Source organism: Heptranchias perlo, chromosome 16, assembly GCF_035084215.1.
Source record: "Heptranchias perlo isolate sHepPer1 chromosome 16, sHepPer1.hap1, whole genome shotgun sequence".
NCBI lineage: Eukaryota > Metazoa > Chordata > Chondrichthyes > Hexanchiformes > Hexanchidae > Heptranchias > Heptranchias perlo.
Genome location: NC_090340.1, coordinates 11,293,825 through 11,313,003, shown reverse-complemented (window position 1 = coordinate 11,313,003; position 19,179 = coordinate 11,293,825). Strand labels below are relative to the sequence as shown.

The window sequence follows — 19,179 nt, the reverse complement described above, 5'->3', positions numbered from 1 at the left end:
CGAATTTGGTCCCCATGGCTGTTCCGTGTGTTTGGGTAAAGAACTGGTTATTGAAGGTGAAGACATTGTGATCCAGGATGAAGCGGATGAGTTGTAGGATGGCGTCTGGAGATTGCCTGTTGTTGGTGTTGAGTATTGATGCTGTCGCAGCGATGCCGTCATCGTGGGGGATACTGGTGTAGAGTGCCGAGAAGTGTTCCTGGTTCAACTGGTCCGTGGGTACTGAGTTTTTGTAGGAAGTCTGTAGTGTCGCGACAGAAGCTGGGGGTTCCCTGTACGATGGGTTTCAGGATGCCCTCGATGTATCCAGAGAGGTTCTCACACAGGGTTCCGTTGCCTGATACGATAGGACGTCCGGGTGTGTTGGCTTTGTGTATCTTTGGGAGGCAGTAGAAGTCTCCCACGCGGGGAGTACGTGGGATGAGTGCGTAGGATGCTTTGAAGGTCTGGATCGAAGGTCTTGATCAGTTTGTTGAGCTGGTGGGTGTGTTCTTTGGTCGGGTCTGTGGGTAACCGTCTGTAGTGTTCCTGGTTGTCCAGTTGTCGGTATGCTTCTTTGCAATAGTCCGTTCTGTATGACTATGGCTCCTCCTTTGTCCGCTGGTTTGATGACGATGTTGCGGTTGGTCTTGAGAGCGTTGATGGCGTTGCGTTGTGCTCGGGTGACATTCTGGACTATCTTCTGAGTGCGGCTGATGAATCTGGCATTGACGCATTTCCTGACAGCTTGAGCATACATGTCCAGCTGAGGGCAGCGACCCTCTGGAGGAGTCCAGTTTGACTCTTTCCTCTTCGGTTGCTGTACCGCGGATCCCTCTGTCTGCTGTTCCGGATCGTCGATTGTCTCATTGGGTTCGCTGCTGAAATTTTGTGGTTTGTGGTAGAATTCCCGGAGCCTCATTTTCCTGATGAATTCCTCTGTGTCTGCCGCGAGACTAGTGGGGTCCATTTTGGTAGTGGGGCAGAAATTGAGCCCTCGGCTGAGAACTTCGATTTCGTCTGGTTGAAGGGTGTGGTCGGACAAATTGACGATAGACTTCCCTGTGGTTGCAACCGTGGTACCAGGGGAAGCTTGGTCGATGCTGGTGGTGATGCCGAGTTTCTCAAGCTTCCTGCTCTTGGTTTTCATGTAGGCAGCATAAAATTTCTTGATGTATATTAATGACTTGGACTTGGGTGCACAGGGTGCAATTTCCAAATTTGCAGATGACACAAAACTTGGAAGTGTAGTGAACAGTGAGGAGGATAGTGATAGACTTGAAGAGGATATAGACAGGAAGGTGGCATGGGCGGACACGTGGCAGATGAAATTTAACGCAGAAAAATGTGAAATGATACATTTTGGTAGGAAGAACGAGGAGCGGCAGTATAAACTAGAGGGCATAATTCTAAAAGGGGTACAGGAACAGTGACATCGGGGGGGTATATTTTTTTTTTATTCGTTCACGGGATGTGGGCGTCGCTGGCGAGGCCAGCATTTATTGTCCATCCCTAATTGCCCTTGAGAAGGTGGTGGTGAGCCGCCTTCTTGAACCGCTGCAGTCCGTGTGGTGACGGTTCTCCCACTGTGCTGTTAGGAAGGGAGTTCCAGGATTTTGACCCAGCGACAATGAAGGAACGGCGATATATTTCCAAGTCGGGATGGTGTGTGACTTGGAGGGGAACATGCAGGTGGTGTTGTTCCCATGTGCCTGCTGCTCTTGTCCTTCTCGGTGGTAGAGGTCGCGGGTTTGGGAGGTGCTGTCGAAGAAGCCTTGGCGAGGTGCTGCAGTGCATCCTGTGGATGGTGCACACTGCAGCCACAGTGCGCCAGTGGTGAAGGGAGTGAATGTTTAGTGTGGTGGATGGGGTGCCAATCAAGCGAGTTGCTTTATCTTGGATGGTGTCGAGCTTCTTGAGTGTTGTTGGAGCTGCACTCATCCAAGCAAGTGGAGAGTATTCCATCACACTCCTGACTTGTGCCTTGTGGATGGTGGAAAGGCTTTGGGGAGTCAGGAGGTGAGTCACTCGCCACCGAATATCCAGCCTCTGACCTGCTCTCGTAGCCACAGTATTTATGTGGCTGGTCCAGTTAAGTTTCTGGTCAATGGTGACCCCCAGGATGTTGATGGTGGGGGTTTCGGTGATGGTAATGCCGTTGAATGTCAGGGAGAGGTGGTTAGACTCTCTCTTGTTGGAGATGGTCATTGCCTGGCACTTATCTGGCGAGAATGTTACTTGCCACTTATGAGCCCAAGCCTGGATGTTGTCCAGGTCTTGCTGCATGCGGGCTCGGACTGCATCATTATTTGAGGGGTTGCGAATGGAACTGAACACTGTGCAGTCATCAGCGAACATCCCCATTTCTGACCTTATGATGGGGGGAAGGTCATTGATGAAGCAGCTGAAGATGGTTGGGCCTACGACACTGCCCTGAGGAACTCCTGCAGCAATGTCCTGGGGCTGAGATGATTGGCCTCCAACAACCACTACCACCTTCCTTTGTGCTAGGTATGACTCCAGCCACTGGAGAGTTTTCCCCCTGGTTCCCATTGACTTCAATTTTACGAGGGCTCCTTGGTGCCACACTCGGTTAAATGCTGCCTTGATGTCAAGGGCAGTCACTCTCACCTCACCTCTTTTGTCCATGTTTGGACCAAGGCTGTAATGAGGTCTGGAGCCGAGTGGTCCTGGCGGAACCCAAACTGAGCATCGGTGAGCAGGTTATTGGTGAGTAAGTGCCGCTTGATAGCACTGTCGATGACACCTTCCATCACTTTGCTGATGATTGAGAGTAGACTGATGGGGCGGTAATTGGCCGGATTGGATTTGTCCTGCTTTTTGTGGACAGGACATACCTGGGCAATTTTCCACATTGTTGGGTAGATGCCAGTGTTGTAGCTGTACTGGAACAGCTTGGCTAGAGGCGCAGCTAGTTCTGGAGCACAAGTCTTCAGCACTACAGCTGGGATGTTGTCGGGGCCCATAGCCTTTGCTGTATCCAGTGCACTCAGCCGTTTCTTGATATCACGTGGAGTGAATCGAATTGGCCGAAGACTGGCTTCTGTGATGGTGGGGATATCGGGAGGAGGCCGAGATGGATCATCCACTCGGCACTTCTGGCTGAAGATGGTTGCAAACACTTCAGCCTTGTCTTTTGCACTCACGTGCTGGACTCCACCATCATTGAGGTATATGCACCCAAATCGTTGAAGATGGCAGGGCAGGTTGAGAAAGCGGTTAAAAAAGCATACTGGGCTTTATAAATAGAGGCATAGAGTACAAAAGTATGGAAGATATGATGAACCTTTATAAAATACTGGTTCGAGCACAACTGGAGTATTGTGTCCAATTCTGGGCACTGCACTTTAGGAAGGATGTGAAGGCCTTAGAGAGGGTGCAGAAAAGATTTACTAGAATGATTCCAGGGATGAGGGACTTTCGTTATGTGGATAGACTGGAGAAGCTGGGGTTGTTCTCCTTGGAATAGACGGTTGAGAGGAGATTTGATTGAGGTATTCAAAATCATGAAGGGTCTAGACAGAGTAGATGGAGAGAAACTGTTCCCATTGGCAGAAGGGTCAAGCACCAGAGGACATAGATTTAAGATGATTGGCAAAAGAACCAAAGCTGACATGAGGAAAAACTTTTTTACACAGCGAGTGGTTAGGATCTGGAATGCACTGCCCGAGGGTGTGGTGGAGGCAGATTCAATCATGGCTTTCAAAAGGGAACTGGATAAGTACTTGAATGGAAAAAATTTGCAGGGCTACAGGGATAGGGCGAGGGAGTGGGACTAGCCGGATTGCTCTTGCAGAGAGCCTGCGCGGACTCAATGGGCCGAATGGCCTCCTTCCGTGCTGTAACCTTTCTATGATTTGCCACAAGCCTGCCCATGCCACCAGCCTGTCTGTATCCTCTTGAAGTCTATCACTATCCTCCTCACTGTTCACTACACTTCCAAGTTTTGTGTCATCTGCAAATTTGGAAATTGTGCCCTGTTCACCCTAGTCCAACTCATTAATATATATCAAGAAAAGCAGTGGCCCTGGGGAACACCACTGTACACCTCCCTCCAGTGGTGAAACAACCGTTCACCACTACTCTCTGTTTCCTGTCACTTAGTCAATTCAGGATCCATGCTGCTACTGCCCCTTTTATTCCATGGGTTTCCATCTTGATGACAAGCCTATTATGTGGCACTTTGTCAAATGCCTTTTGGAAGTCCATATACCACCCTAGCGTGTGTTAGTGTTGTAAGCCCAGTGTGTGTAACACGCTAGTGTGTGTTATTGTAAGCCTAATGTGTGTTGGTATTGTAAGTCAAGTGTGTGTAACACCATAGTGTGTGTGACTTCTGTTTAAAATGTCAGTTGTGTGTTTGCTTATTTGTTTGTATAAATCTTGCTCATTTCAGAGCTTGTGCATCCAGACTTCAACACACACAACCGAAGTAACACTGAACAGGTTAACTGCTCATTAAACTTACTGCTGTTTGTGGGATCTTACTGTGAATTAATTAGATGCCGATATAACAGTGACGACACTTCAGAAAGTAATTCATTGGGTGTTAAGTGCTTTGGGGTATCCTACAGACTTAATAATCTGCTATATAAATGCAAGTTCGTTCTTCAAACATAAATATCTAGCCTTAAGGAAGGGGAAACTGAGAAACGGAAATCACGATCCATCTTACAGGAAGCGAGATTCTTTGGGAGTGCTTGTGCTCTTCCCACCCCCACGTGAAGAAGGGGGTTCTCAGCTGCCACTGGCTGGTGCCCAACTGGCTCCTGCGCAAGGAAGGAGGACAGGAAGGGGAGGAGGAAGGTTTCTGGGATTAGTTCCGTTTGGAAGCAGCTGGGTGGGACACCAAACTTGCATCTGCTGGATGGGTCCAAAAAGAAACAATAATGTTTCTTCCAAATGCTTGTGTTTATATACAAGAGGCTGGAGTGCACTTGGCAAAGGACAGCAGTGGGTTTTAGGAGCAGAGATGTTGCATGCAAAGGGAAGGAGAGAAGGGTTTTTGCAGGTTGAAGACTGGCCTTGGGGAGGTTATACTTCACTAACCAGCGACCCCTACAGGATCACTGTCGAGTGACCCTTGCTGAAAAGTGCACTTGTGTGAAGCACAGGGCACAGAATTGGACTGTGCTGTGATGCAGTCTGCAGTCGAATAACCTGCTGACGCTCACTGTCCAGCCTTGGGCTTTAAGAATGGTCTCATGGGCAAGGTGTTAGAGTGCTGCTTGTGCCAGTGTAACTGTACCCCTGTCGCACCTTCAGGGGAGGAGAGATGGTTGGAAGGGCTGAACAAACCTGTTGTTGAGACAGTTCACTGCCGTGGCTTCAGAGCATGTTGTTAGTGGAATGGTAAGTGGTGAAGGCAGTACTTTCACTGAAATGAGAGTAACTGACAGAGATCCATATAAAAGCCGATGATCAAGTAATTCTATAAGTGGGCCTTCCATGAGAAACTGATCTGTGACGGCAGATACCAATACAAATCGCTCTTCCCAAATTAATCTCCACCAGACTGTCAAAGACCAGCTCAGAGCTTCAGCACCTGTGGAGACAGATGGTATGGAGTGGCCATGATGTAGCTTTTAGGATCATCGATGAACGGGAGGATTCCCTTAATGACCAAATAAGGGCATTTTCTTGTTTTCCTCCCTTCTCCCTTTAAATTGGAGAGGGACCATTGGCTTGGGGGAGGGGGGAGGATGGAAGAAGAGCAATTTGACCAAATTAAAGTTATAACTGTGTCTCCTAACGCTGATTCCCTATTGGCTCTCATGCTCCAGTGAAGTGCAGTACTGAAAGTGTTTTTAAGCAGTGATGTGAAAAGGCCCCTGCAGTTACACTGCCCACTTGTGTCGGTGTGTGTGTGAAGGTGCACGCGTGTGTCCTCAAATCACTTGTACAGTGTGGAAGATTATACCGCAGGAATTCAGGGCCTGGCTACGACATTGCATCACGTCCACAACTTAGTGACCGCTCTCTGTCTCTGTGTGGGTATGATAACGATTCGAAACAGCAATTGACATTTTATTGAAACTCCAACAAATTTATCCCATTTTATATGTGTATATTTGGGGACAAGGTAAGAAAGGAACATGTTTTACTTAACATGTTAACTATGATTGAGGTGCAAGAAATGGTTGCACAGTTTGTTTATCCACTCATACCTCCTCCACCCCACTCCATGTGATTGCAAACTATCCATTTTTATATTTCTTGTTCTGCTTTAAAAATGTTTACTTTTGATCCTCCACTAGTCCAGTTCCTTTCCTGACTGTCTGAGGATATGGAAGCCCACTGTGTCTTTGATGTAGCAATGTGAAATATCGATTCTTCCTCGAGTGAGCTTGGCTCAGTTGGTAGCAGTGTCTCTCTGAGCCACAAGGTCGTGGGTTCGAGCCCCACACCAGGACTTGAGCACATCATCTAGGCTGGCTCTCCAGTAGAGTACTTACTGAATGGACCATCCTTTGGGTGAGATATTAAACCAAGGCCCAAATTGTTCCAGTGGTTCAGGTGGGACTGTTTCAGGGACATCACCTCATGTCCTGGGCAACATTTCTCCTTCACCACAGCCAAAAACACATTAACATAGAGATATATACAGTCTACAGCACAGAAACAGGCCATTCGGCTGAAGTTGTCTATGCCGACGTTTATGCTCCCGTCTCTCTGCATCTACTCCTTTCTCCCTCATGCTTACCTAGCTTCCCCAAAAAATGTATTATGCTATTTGCCTCAACTATTCTTTGTGGTAGCGAGTTCCACATTCTAACCACTCTCTGGGTAAAGAAGTTTCTCCTGAATTCCCTGTTGGATTTATTAGTGACTATCTTATGTTTATGGCCCCTAGTTCTGATCTCCCCTGCAAGTGGAAACATCTTCTCTATGTTTACCCTATCAAACCCTTTCATAATCTTAAAGACCTCTATCAGATCACCCCTCAATCTTTTTCCTAGAAAAAAGAGCCCCAGCCTGTTTAATCTTTCCGGATAGGTACAATCACAACAACTACTTGCATTTATATAGAGCCTTTAACGTAGTAAAATGCCCCAAGTCGTTTCACAGGAGTGTTATCAAACAAAACTTGACCTCGAGCCACATGAGATATTAGGACTGGTGTCGGTCACAGAGATGGGTTTTAAGGAGCGTCTTAAAGGAGGAGAGAGAAAGAGGCGGAAAGGTTTAGGGAGGGAATTCCGAAGCCCAGGCTTAGAGTCAAAACCCTGGAACTCCCTACCGAACAGCACTGTGGGAGAACCTTAACCATACGGACTGCAGCAGTTCAAGAAGGCGGCTCACCACCACCTTCTCAAGGGCAATTAGGGATAGGCAATAAATGCTGGTCTTGTCAGCGAAGCCCACATCCCATGAATTAATTTTAAAAAAAGGGAGCTGATGGCATAGTCGCTCATGGTGGAGTGATAAAATCGTGGAGATTTGGAGAGGCGCAGAGATCTCGGATGGTTGTAGGGCTGGAGGAGGTTACAGAGATAGGGAGGAGCGAGGCCATGGAGGAATTTGAAAATAAGGATGAGAATTTTAAAATCTAGGCATTCCCGGACTGGGAGTCAATTTTGGTCAGCGAACATAGGGGTGATGGGTGAACGGGACTTGGTGTGAATTAGGATATGGGCAGCAGAGTTTTGGATGAGCACAAGTTTATGGAGGGTGGAAGATGGGAGAACCTCCCAGTTCTGGTATCATCCTAGTATATTTTTTTTAAACCTTCTCCAGTGCCTCCATATCCTTTCTATAATATGGAGACCAGAACTGTGCACAATACTCCAAGTGTGGTCTAAACAAGTTTAACATAACTTCTCTGCTTTTCAATTTTATCCCTCTAGAAATGAACCCCAGTGCTTGGTTTGCCTTTTTTATGGCCTTATTAACCTGCGTCGCTACTTGTAGTGATTTGTGTATCTGTAGCTCTAGACCCCTTTGCTCCTGTACCCCATTTAGTCTCTTATTATCCAAGCAGTATGTGACCTCCTTATTCTTCCTACCAAAATGCACCACCTCGCACTTAACCAAAATGAAATCATTTGCTCTTTACTTGCCCATTCTGCAAGTTTATTAATTTCTTCCTTTGTTATAGAACAAAGAGATCTAGGAGTACAGGTTCATAGCCCCTTGAAAGTGGAGTCACAGGTGGATAGGGTGGTGAAGAAGGCATTCAGCATGCTTGGTTTCATTGGTCAGAACATTGAATACAGGAGTTGGGATGTCTTGTTGAAGTTGTAAAAGACATTAGTAAGGCCACACTTGTGTACAGTTCTGGTCACCCTATTATAGAAAGGATATTATTAAACTAGAAAGAGTGCAGAAAAGATTTACTAGGATGCTACTGGGACTTAATGGTTTGACTTATAGGGAGAGGTTGGATAGACTGAGACTTTATTCCCTGGAAAGTAGGAGGTTTAGGGGTGATCTTATAGAAGTCTATAAAATAATGAGGGGCATAGATAAGGTAGATAGTCAAAATCTTTTCCCAAAGGAAGGGGAGTCTATAACGAGGGGGCATAGATTTAAGGTGAGAGGGGAGAGATACAAAAGGGTCCAGAGGGGCAATTTTTTCACTCAAAGGGTGGTGAGTGTCTGGAACGAGCTGCCAGAGGCAGTAGTGGAGGCGGGTACAATTTTGTCTTTTAAAAAGCATTTGGACAGTTACATGGGTAAGATGGGTATAGAGGGATATGGGCCAAGTGCAGGCAATTGGGACTAGCTTAGTGGTATAAACTGGGCGACATGGACATGTTGGGCCGAAGGGCCTGTTTCCATGTTGTAAACTTCTATGATTCTATTCTATGATTCTATCTTGTCGCATCCTTCCTTTGTATTACCTGCCAATTTGGTGTCGTCAGATTCTCGAATCCAAATTGTTAATGTAAATGGTGAACAACAGTGGTCCCAGCACCGATCCCTGTGGAACACCACATCCCACCTTTTGCCAGTGTGAGTAGCTAACCTAACAAGTCATTTATTTTGCCTTTTGTGGGATGTTGCTGTGTGCATATTGTTTGCCACTTTTGGCTACACAGTTACTGCATGTCAAAGTAGTTCCTTTGTATGTGAAGTGCTTTGAGGCATTTCTAAGCAACCTCCGAAGGCACTTCCACCATATAAGTGGGAACTTGAGGGTAAGTTTCTAATGAGTGCCTTTTCCGTGATGGGTGATTGGAATTTGTTCTTGTATATGGAGGTTGGTTTTCAACATGGCCCAGCTCATTCTTTGATTGGAGAGATGCTTTCATTTCCTAACATAGGGTACAGTAGTGTAGTGGTTATGTGACTGGACTAGGAATCCAGAGGCCTGGACTAATCAGAGAACGAGTGTTCAAATTCCACCGTGGCCGTTTGAGAATTTGAGTTCAGATTTTTTTAAAATTTGGAGGTTAAAAGCAGGTCTCAGTAAAAGTGACCATGAAGCTGTCGGTTTGTCGTAAAAACCCAGTAATGTTCAGTAATGTCCTTTAGGGAAGGAAACTTGCTGTCCTTACCTGGTCTGGCTGAAATAGGATTCTAATCCCATACCAACACGGTTCACTCTTAACTGCCCTCTGAAGTGGCCCAGCAAGTCACTCAGTTGTATCAAATTTTTCAGGGCCACTGGAAATGGGCAACAAATGCTGGCCTTGCCAGAACAAATAAAGAAACAACATGCTGTTTCTTAACATGACGTGCATCTAAAAAGTTGGGTGAATTAAGCTCCAACTCTGCTGAGCAGCCTGCAGCCAGGGTGGTCTGTGTGAGGTCCTGCTGTGCAGACTGTAAATAGTTTCTGTTTTTACTCGCTAGAAAACAGGATTGTGTACAGACGACTTAAGGTTACCCTGTAGCAGCAACCTGCTAAATCTGGGTGTACCACTTTTAAATGGGGACCATTGACTCAGGTCAACAGCTCGTTTCACGTTTTATTTTAGACTTGCCAATTCTCTGTCCTGCTCTGGACTATGGTTTCACGGGTATTGGTTGCCCTCCAGTGTGTCTCGCGCGAGTCTTGTCACTCAAACTCTCCACTCCAGCACCTACAGATAAGTGGCTATAAGGAGGAGTGGGAATCTTGGCTGATTTTTTTTCTTTCCGCCCCTCCCTAACCCAGCAGCACTGAGGTCTGTTCAGAGCTCCCACCACTGCCTGAGCTGAAACGAGCTGACTCGGCCCAGGCTGGGGATCGAACCTGAGACCGCCCTGACCTCTGTGGCTCGGCCACCTATTAGATGAACTGGCTGGGCTATTGGGGCAGCTTTATTTAATGGTTTAAATACTGCTCATCGACACACGTCCTTTACAAAGATGGGTCTCACACTGAGATCAGTTTACATGGGCAGCTGTATTGATCACTTGGAAAGCTTTATTGTTGTGCAATCAATGAGTTCTGGTTCAAAAGGATAAGTAATTACCAGTCTTTTTTATGAAGTGATTAAAGTGTTCCTCGTACATTGATGCAGGCAGTATCAATCAGATGATGTGATGGAGCCACTCTGCATCTTGTTCGTGGACTGAGCCCATGTAGAAAGCATTGCAGGTCAGTAGAAACTGCAGGCCTTTCAGACACTTCCAGTGCGTGAACTGGAAAGAAGTGAAAGGCAAACAGAAGATGCTGGGATTGCAGAGTTGGTCCCATGGGGCTGGGATGAAGAAGATAGATTGTGACAGGAGCAGGGAGATTCAGATGGTTGCTGCCGCAGTGTTAGTTCTCAGTGAAACAGACAGAAGTGAGTGGTTGTGTTTGGACTGATGCTAAAGGATGGCAAGACTTTACACCCCTGCCCCCAGTTATTCTCAGCTGGTGGTCTGTACAAACAGGAGGCGGAACGGCATTCAAGTGTAATTTCAATCAATCTAAAATCAATCAAGGGGACTTCAGTTTCCTTTTGTTAAATAAATCTTCCCCCCCCCCCCCCCCCCCACCTCCAAAGAAGATCCATTGGGTTCAGATATTTACATGTTACATTTTTAAATGTTTTTCTTCATTCATGCGTGAACTCAAACTGTGGGTGTTGCAAGACTATTCAACTGCACGGGGCATCCCAGCTGCGCCTGATCCTGACCTGTATGTGCGCACACGTCCTTTCACTGAATACTGGTCAGGAGTGAGCAGCCTGGCTGATTTTTTTTTTCCCTGCTTTTTTAACCCAAAGGCACTGAAGCCATTTGTGTTGGTAACATAGTGATGCTTCCAGTGTAGACACTGAGCCGAGGCCTTTCTACATAACCCCTTGCATGTTTCCTGTTCTCAGCTTGTTCAACAGTGCCATTCCTAAAGGGCTGGGGTAGCTTCCCATCCCAATTTTGCTAATTGGGAAAATGCTTGCTGGCCACTGGAGAAGGCAAGCTCAGCAAAATACCTCCAGTCTCCCCGTGAGTTTTATGGTTCAGCACCCTTTGCTTATGGTGTAGTCATAAACTTGTCCTTTATATATTTAGGATTTTACTATTAGTAGATAACAGAAGCAGTCTTTCCCCTCACCCCCTCCCTTCATCTGTAGCCGATTGTTGAAGCCGTCTGTAAAACCACCGTGCTGCAGCCCAAGGCACAATCCTTCCCATAATTTGCTGCAAAGTTTGCAGTCTCACTCAAGTCACTAAGACGGCTGCTGTAGGGAGTGGGAGTGCTGCACTGGGGAGTTGAGGCACCTTGTTGAGGCAAAGTGGATGGAGTTTTGCGCTCCTGTCTGATCGGTGCTACATTTGATTGGGGACCCTGATGCTAAAATAGGCTGAAGGGAATGGGAGAATATTCCATTTCCAGGTTTGGACGCCCTCAATTTGAACACATTTGAAACGAAACGCTGGGAGGATTTTTTACACACAAGCTTGTTAGAACATGGAATGCACGACAAGAAACAGTGCAGGACGTGGAATCCCTAATAAGTTTGTAAGAGGGAAGCGGATAAATATTTGAAAGAACGATTGAAAGAAAGACTTGCATTTGTATAGTGTCTTTCACAACCTCAGGACGTCCCAAAGCTCTTTACAGCCAAAAAGGTGCTTCTGAAGTGTACTCGTTGTTGTAATGTAGGAAATGAGGCAGCCAATTTGTGCACAGCAAGATCCCACAAATGGCAATGTGATAATGAGCAGATAATCTGTTTGTGATGTTGGTTGAAGGATAAATATTGGGCAGGACACTGGGGAGAACTCCCCTGCTCTTCTTCAAAATAGTGCCATGGGATCTTTTATATCCACCTGAGAGGGCAGACGGGCCTCAGTTTAACGTCTCATCCAAAAGACGACACCTCCAACAGTTCAGCACTCCCTCAATACTGCACCGAAGTGTCAGCCAGATTTTGTGCTCAAGTCTCTGGTGAGGATCTTGAGCCCACGATCTTCTGATTTAGAAGTGCCACCACCGAGCCACGACTGACACATTTAAAAGGGCAGGGGAATGTGGCAAAGTGAAGAGCTCTAAGTAGACACCTCATTCTCTGTGGTATAATTCTAAATTAATTGATTTTTTTTTGGAGCTTATGCTTCCTCACTGTTCTTTCCCTGCTTCCTCAAACAGATGGTCTTTCCATGCATTCATTTAATCTGTAGATTTACATACATCACTGCACTCACAATGTGGGTCTCTTGCAGGTTCTGCTATTACAAAAAGGTTAAAACTGCTCAACTCACTCACCCCAGTGAGCCAGAGCTGGCTTAAAAATTCCACTGCTCCCACACTGGCGTAAGAAATTGTGCGTCTGAACACTGCTGTTTGAGGAAATTATGTTTCTAAAAATAAAAACAAATTAAGCCAGGACTATAAACGCCTTCTCTGGATTTAAGCCCTGAAGGATTGTATGCGAGATGTAGTTTTGGTCGGTAATTGTTTTTATTCATTTGATACCCTACACCCTACTTCTGCTTCAGAATAGCCCAACCAGCCAATAGGGGTCGATTGCAGAGTCTTAATTCTCCTGAAATTACTTTATTCCGCACATTATTCCACAGGAAGTTATGCTAAGCCGTTCTAAATCACTGGTTCGGTCTCAGCCGGAGTATTGTGTCCAATTCTGGGCACCACACTTTGTCAAGGATGTCAAGGCCTTGGAGAGGATGCAGAAGAGATTTACTAGAATGGTGCCAGGGATGAGGGACTTCAGATATGTGGAGAGACCGGAGAAGCTGGGATTGTTCTCCTTCGAGCAGAGAAGGTTAAGGCGAGATTTACTAGAGGCGTTCAAAATCATGAACTGTTTTGTTGGAGTAAATAAGGAGAAACTGTTTCCACTGGCAGAAGGGTTGTAACCAGAGGATGTAGATTTAAGGTAATTGGCAAAAGAGCCAGAGGGGTGATGAGAATTGTTTTACACATCGATTTATTATGATCTGGAATGCACTGCCTGAAAGGGTGGTGGAAGCAGATTTGAGGGAATTGAATAAATACTTGAAGAGGAGAAATTTGCAGGGCTTTGGGGAAATGGCAGTGAGACTAATTGGTAGCTCTTTCAAAGAGCCGGCACAGGCACAATGGGCTGAATAGCCGCCTCCTGTGTTGTAAGACCCTATGATTCTACATGCTTTCCGCAGGTCTGGTGACCGTTCCTTTCCCATGTTATTTAGCTGATGTTTCTCCAGTCTTCAGTCAGCAGTGCCCATCAGTGTGAGTGTACTGAACAACTTAATTTAAGACATTTTTAAAGTTGAAGTCACCTTTGCTCGGTCCAGGACCAAGTTCTTCTCATTTTCTGTGCTTGGGGTAGTATTTGAAAGTTGGTCAGATTTTGTGATCTACTGTTCCAGCTCCTTTTCAGGTCTGAGGATGACTTTGACTCTCCTTGCTGCTTTGCCTCTGCTGGTATCAGGTGCATGGGACTTCTCACCCCAGGTCAAAGTGGCAGCAACATACTAGATGTGGGTTCTACAGGATGGTCTCCCCCCTTCGCTACAGGGATGGTGAGGGACCTGGGGACTTGGCCGCAAATGCCATAGGTTTTTAAGTCGGGCCTGCTAACTTCTTGCTCCCATGGGATCTCCGTGACTCAGTGGGACCAGGTTCGAAGTTCTGGGTCAGTCACTTTCTGTGACTCCATCCTTCTCCAGAAAATCTGTGACTCTGATTGAAACTTGAAATCTCGCATCTCAACAACAACTTGCAATTTAGCACCTTTAACGTAGTAACATGACCCACGGTGCTTAACAGGAGCGTAATCAGACAAATATTGACATCGAGCCACAAGGAGATATCAGGATAGGTGACCAAAAGCTTGGTCAAAGAGTTAGGTTTTAAGGAGCATCTTAAAGGAGGAGAGTGAGGTAGGGTGGCAGAGAGGTTTTGAGAGCCTGGAGCTTAGGGCCCAGGCAGCTGAAGGCATGGCCACCAATGGTGGAGCAAAGATAATTGGGATGCATAAGTGGCCAGAATTGAAGGAACGCAGAGATCTCAGAGGGTTGCAGGGCTGGAGGAGGTTACAGCGATAGGGAGGGGCGAGGCCATAGAGGGATTTGAAAACAAACTCCTCAACCCCAGGGAATTAAGTGCAGTGCTCATGTGTTGCTGGATTGAGTTTTTTGATCATTTTTCTTCATGTAACGCCACATCTAAAAGGATAATCCAAAATATCATCACGTTGTAAATTAGTGCGTTTGTAGACTGCCTAGCTTACAGTTACCCAATGAAAGAAAGAACCTGCATATCTAAAGTACCTGGCCACATTCTTGGGGCATCACAAAGAGCGTCACTGCCAATGAATCACTTTTGAAGTGCAGGCAAACATAGAAAATAGGAGCAGGAGTAGGCCATTCGGTCCTTCGAGCCTGCTCCGCCATTCAATATGATCATGGCTGATCCTCTATCTCAATACCATATTCCCGCTCTCTGCCCATACCCCTAGAATTCTGTCTAGCTCCTTCTTAAATATATTCAGTGACTTGGCCTCCACAGCCTTCTGTGGTAGAGAATTCCACAGGTTCACCACCCTGTGAGTGAAGAAATTTCTCCTCATCTCGGTCCTAAATGTCCTACCCCGTATCCTGAGACTGTGGCCCCCAAAGGCAGCAGCCAATTTGTGCACAGCCCGATACTACAAATAGCTGAATGAAGTGATCAGATAATCTGTTTCTGATGGTACTGATTGAGAGAGGAATGTTGGCCAGGCTACTGGGAAGAACTCTCTGCTCTTAGAATTGTGCCGTGGGACATACCGCATCCACCTGAACTGGCAGACGGGGTCTCGGGTTGCTGCAGCTGAAAGACAACACCTCCGACTGTACAGCACTCCCTCAGTGCTGCACTCTGGTGTCAGCCTAGATTATTTGCCTGAGTCTGTAATGGGGCTTGAACTCACAACCCTCTTACTAAGCGACAAGAGTGCTACCAACTCAACCAGACTGACACATTACTCAAGTATTTTGAATAAATTTATTGAAGTCAAAAGTGACCAACGCTTGAGGCTTTGTAGCTAATCAGTGTGACACACAAAGTAATTGAAATGAGTTTTAATAGGGAATGGCTATAATTGACAGCACTCAATCCCTCCGTGCTTTACTGCCTTGTGACAAAATGCAACTTAATTAACCCAGAATTGGTTTATAAATGAGATGAAGTGTCACAAAAACAGGGTAAAAACTATGCCTAAGATTGGTTCCACTGGAGAGCTGTCATTAACTAAAAAAAAGTACATCCTTTGAACTTGCATGTGCTGAGACCTAACAATGCCCATGAGTTGAGATAAGCCTCCAGCCCCCTCCCTTCTCCCTTCACTATATTGGGATTAACGCCCTTATTTGCCTTTAAATTGCATTTTCAGTATAAGATCCATGAACGGGGCCTGTAATTAACAGGTTAAGCTTTCGGTAAGTTGAATTGCTTGTCAGTTTAATTTGATTTGAAATTCCCATTAAACATTTAACAGTAGGCATATTGAACCTTTGAACAGAGACGAATGCATCGTTATCTCTGAACGAAGATGAAAAAAGAGCCCAATTTCGAGATACAGAGTAGAAAGGCTGAATTTAATGAACCACATCATCTCCCAGAGTACAGTGGATACTGTCTGTAGCTGATACCTGCCACATGCTGTTAAAACTAGTTTTAAGGGGAAAATAAATTGTGTACATTCATATTGTAGAAGAATGTGGGAATTCATGTTGAAGGGTTCAAATAAATTTCAAGACTGAGTTGGAAAATCAAAGTGTGTGAGACAGGGCCCAACCCAAACTCTCACTGTGGAGTTAGGAGTTAAGTCATGTTTTTGCATGTGTGTACTGCACTCCATGTAACAATGTAATTGTGCTGCACTGTCGGAGGTGCTGACTTTTGGATGAGACATTAAACCAAGGCCTTGCCTGCCCCCTCAGGTGGATATGAGAGATCCCATGGCACTATTTTGAAGAAGAGCATGGGAATTCTCTCTGGTGTCCAGCCCAATATTTATCCCTCAACCAGCACCACTGTAACAGATTATCTGGTCATTATTATCTTGTTGCTGTTTGTGGGACCTTGCTGTGCGCAAATTGGCTGCTGCATTTCCTATATCACAGCAGTGACCACACTTCAAAAGTACTTCATTGACTGTAAAGTGCTTTGGGACGTCCTCTGGTCGTGAACGATGCTATATAAATGCAAGTTATTAACTATAATTTCCAACCTAGCCATTCTTGTGGTCTCTGGGAGTAGGATTGTTAATTAAGAGCCATCCAGCACTGAGCAGTCACTTGATCAGTGCTCCTGCAACTGGATTCAATATCCACTCCCTCCATCACCAGCACACAGTTTGCCTGCATTATGTTAAATCTGCAGGATACACTGTGGCAACTCACCAAAGTTACTTCGAGAACACCTCTCTCCCAATGACACACAATTTAGTTGTAGTGTCGGTGGAAAGGGGCTACAACTGGGGCAGGGAGTCACACTCCTGCCTTGTTTCGAAGTCAGCTTAGGCCTGAGCGCCTGATATACACAACACAAGTTTAACATTGGTGCTGAACTGAAACTGTAGTGTACACTTGTCGACAAGGAGAAACTGCCGATAAATATCCTAACTGATGATCTCGTTGTGTTTCAGATGTTCAGGCACACAGACAGCCTCTTTCCCATGTTACTGAAGACACTTTCTGATGAGTCGGACGAGGTGAGCACCAACTTGGAGGAATCTGTGTTTATGTGAATGTGTTCGTTGCTTGTTTATTAAAGACTCCTGTTAGAGTTTTGGGTTATTAACTCATCGTCCCCTACAATTTAGAAGCAGTAGATTTTCGTTAATCATCTCTTGCAGAGATCAGGTGACCTGAGGATTAATAATGACTCCACCTGCCTTATTCAGCTCACTGGTTTTGAAGTGGTTCTGTGTTACAATACCAAACTAAATCAGAGTTTACATGCTATACCAAATAGTTGTAGTAATTTGGTCATTTCTTTGTGCTTAAATTTGAGCTATTCAGTCATATAAATTAAGCAACATTATTAGCAGCAAAGTGGGAATTTAATATTTAATGGAAAATCAGAATTCAGATAATTTGAATTCAGCATCTTTGAATTAAGAGTAAAACTGTAATGTTTACAACTGGATAGAAAAACAAGTACAAAAGTTAGATAAAATGCTACAAAGTGCAATATATAAAGTGCAACAAAGGAAATTCATGAGTAAGTTATCCTTTGAAGGAATTTCGAGTTTAAAAGTATGTCTGATGTTTTTCGGACAGACTTAAGGATTGAATTGTGATGTCATGTCTCAGAATTCAGAAGGTACTGCTAAACTGAAGAATAGTCCTTTTGACCTAATTCTTGAAAAGTCAGATTTTCAGAAGAATTTAACATTACATTCAAATATTATAACTGTTACTTACAACTGAAAAATAAAATGTTATGTGACTACGGAGCTCAATAGGATTCCCGTGGCCAGATCTGCAGGAAACCCCTGCGTCTAAGATCCAAACCCCACTGATGAGTTTCCAGACATAGGCAATGTAGCCAGAACTAGCTCATTCAAATTACAGACAGCACCAGTTACTTACAGGTGCAGCTATTAGCAATTTAAATCAGAGCTAAATTGATCTTACTGTCGAAGACTCCAGCAGCTGTTTTGGTAAAACAAAATGCAAAATTCTGCTTTGTTATAGCACCAAACATTTGATTATTGGTGCGAGCCTAAATACTTGACTGAAAACTAACAGCCACCTGCTATTCACTGCTTCCACTGGGCTAGGCCCCAACACTATTTAATCGGCTTGCTTCCGATTGGGTTTCTGGTAGGATTTGCCATTTTCTTTTCTACACTGGCAGTTTTTCCAAGAAACGTGAACCTGAATAGAGGCCACAATTTGTTGCTGAGCCATGTTATCATGTAAAAGAATGACTTTGAAAGATGAAATTACTGAATTGATCTTAGATGAACCGAGTTTGGGTTGAGGTCAGGCCAGGTCGATGTCTGATCCCAGGGGCCAATTTTCTCATTCCCGTCTTATAATCTCAGCTCAGGCATGTCTTGGATCTCATGTCACTAACTGCCAAGGAAAATTTAGAGAATCGAGCTTGAAGGCTTCATTCAGGTACTTAACAACTGATTTTGAATTCCCAATTGATTTGTCTCAGAAGACACAAGGTTTGACGGCCATAAAAAAAGAGAAGACATTTCCACAGCTCTGTTTATCACACTGTGTGACCCTTGGTTGTGACTCATGCAGACCCTCTGAACATATTGATAGTGGACGCAGATCTTGGAGTCGAGGATGAAAAAGTTAAGGTTCCATGACTGATTTGACGTACAGACCAAAACCAGCAGTTCTGTTATAGGAAGCCTCAGTTCAAGTACTGGAGTAATTATTGCAGTGCATATTCTACACAAGGGAGGGGGGCATAGTGTGGATTTACGTTTGGTTCTTTGAATGGTGGTGCAAATTTGTGCGGATTTAGAGGAGAGATGTCATTGCTGAGTAGCAATCTATTTCTTTCAGCACCCAGTGTTAGCATCGTGCACTTCCTGGCCACATGTAGCACAGGTTAGATACAGAATAATGCTCTGCCCCATTCTGCCGTAGCACCGCAACCTCACTGCACCAGTGTGCCATTTTTCAGTTTCTTACAGCAGGCGTCGTGTGACCTGACATTGCCACTTGGTGCTCGATTATGGACAGTTTTATGCTGTTGACTTGGGTCGACTGGGAAATGGATTGTCTGCTCAAACTCTTTTCACTTCGGGCCCCTCTTAGCTTGAGAGGCTTTTTAATTCCATCAGTGTGGGCTGGATT

The 19,179-nt window shown here is 45.2% G+C and overlaps 1 protein-coding gene across 1 annotated transcript in view; it reads left to right on the top strand.

Annotated features, from left to right (window-relative positions):
• vac14 (vac14 homolog (S. cerevisiae)) overlaps window positions 1-19,179 on the top strand; it is a 296,601-nt gene that overhangs the window by 58,521 nt on the left and 218,901 nt on the right. Inside the window, exon 12 of the mRNA XM_067998261.1 lies at window positions 16,998-17,063. Coding sequence (XP_067854362.1) covers window positions 16,998-17,063 — 66 coding nt within the window. The remainder of the gene's footprint in view (window positions 1-16,997; window positions 17,064-19,179) is intronic.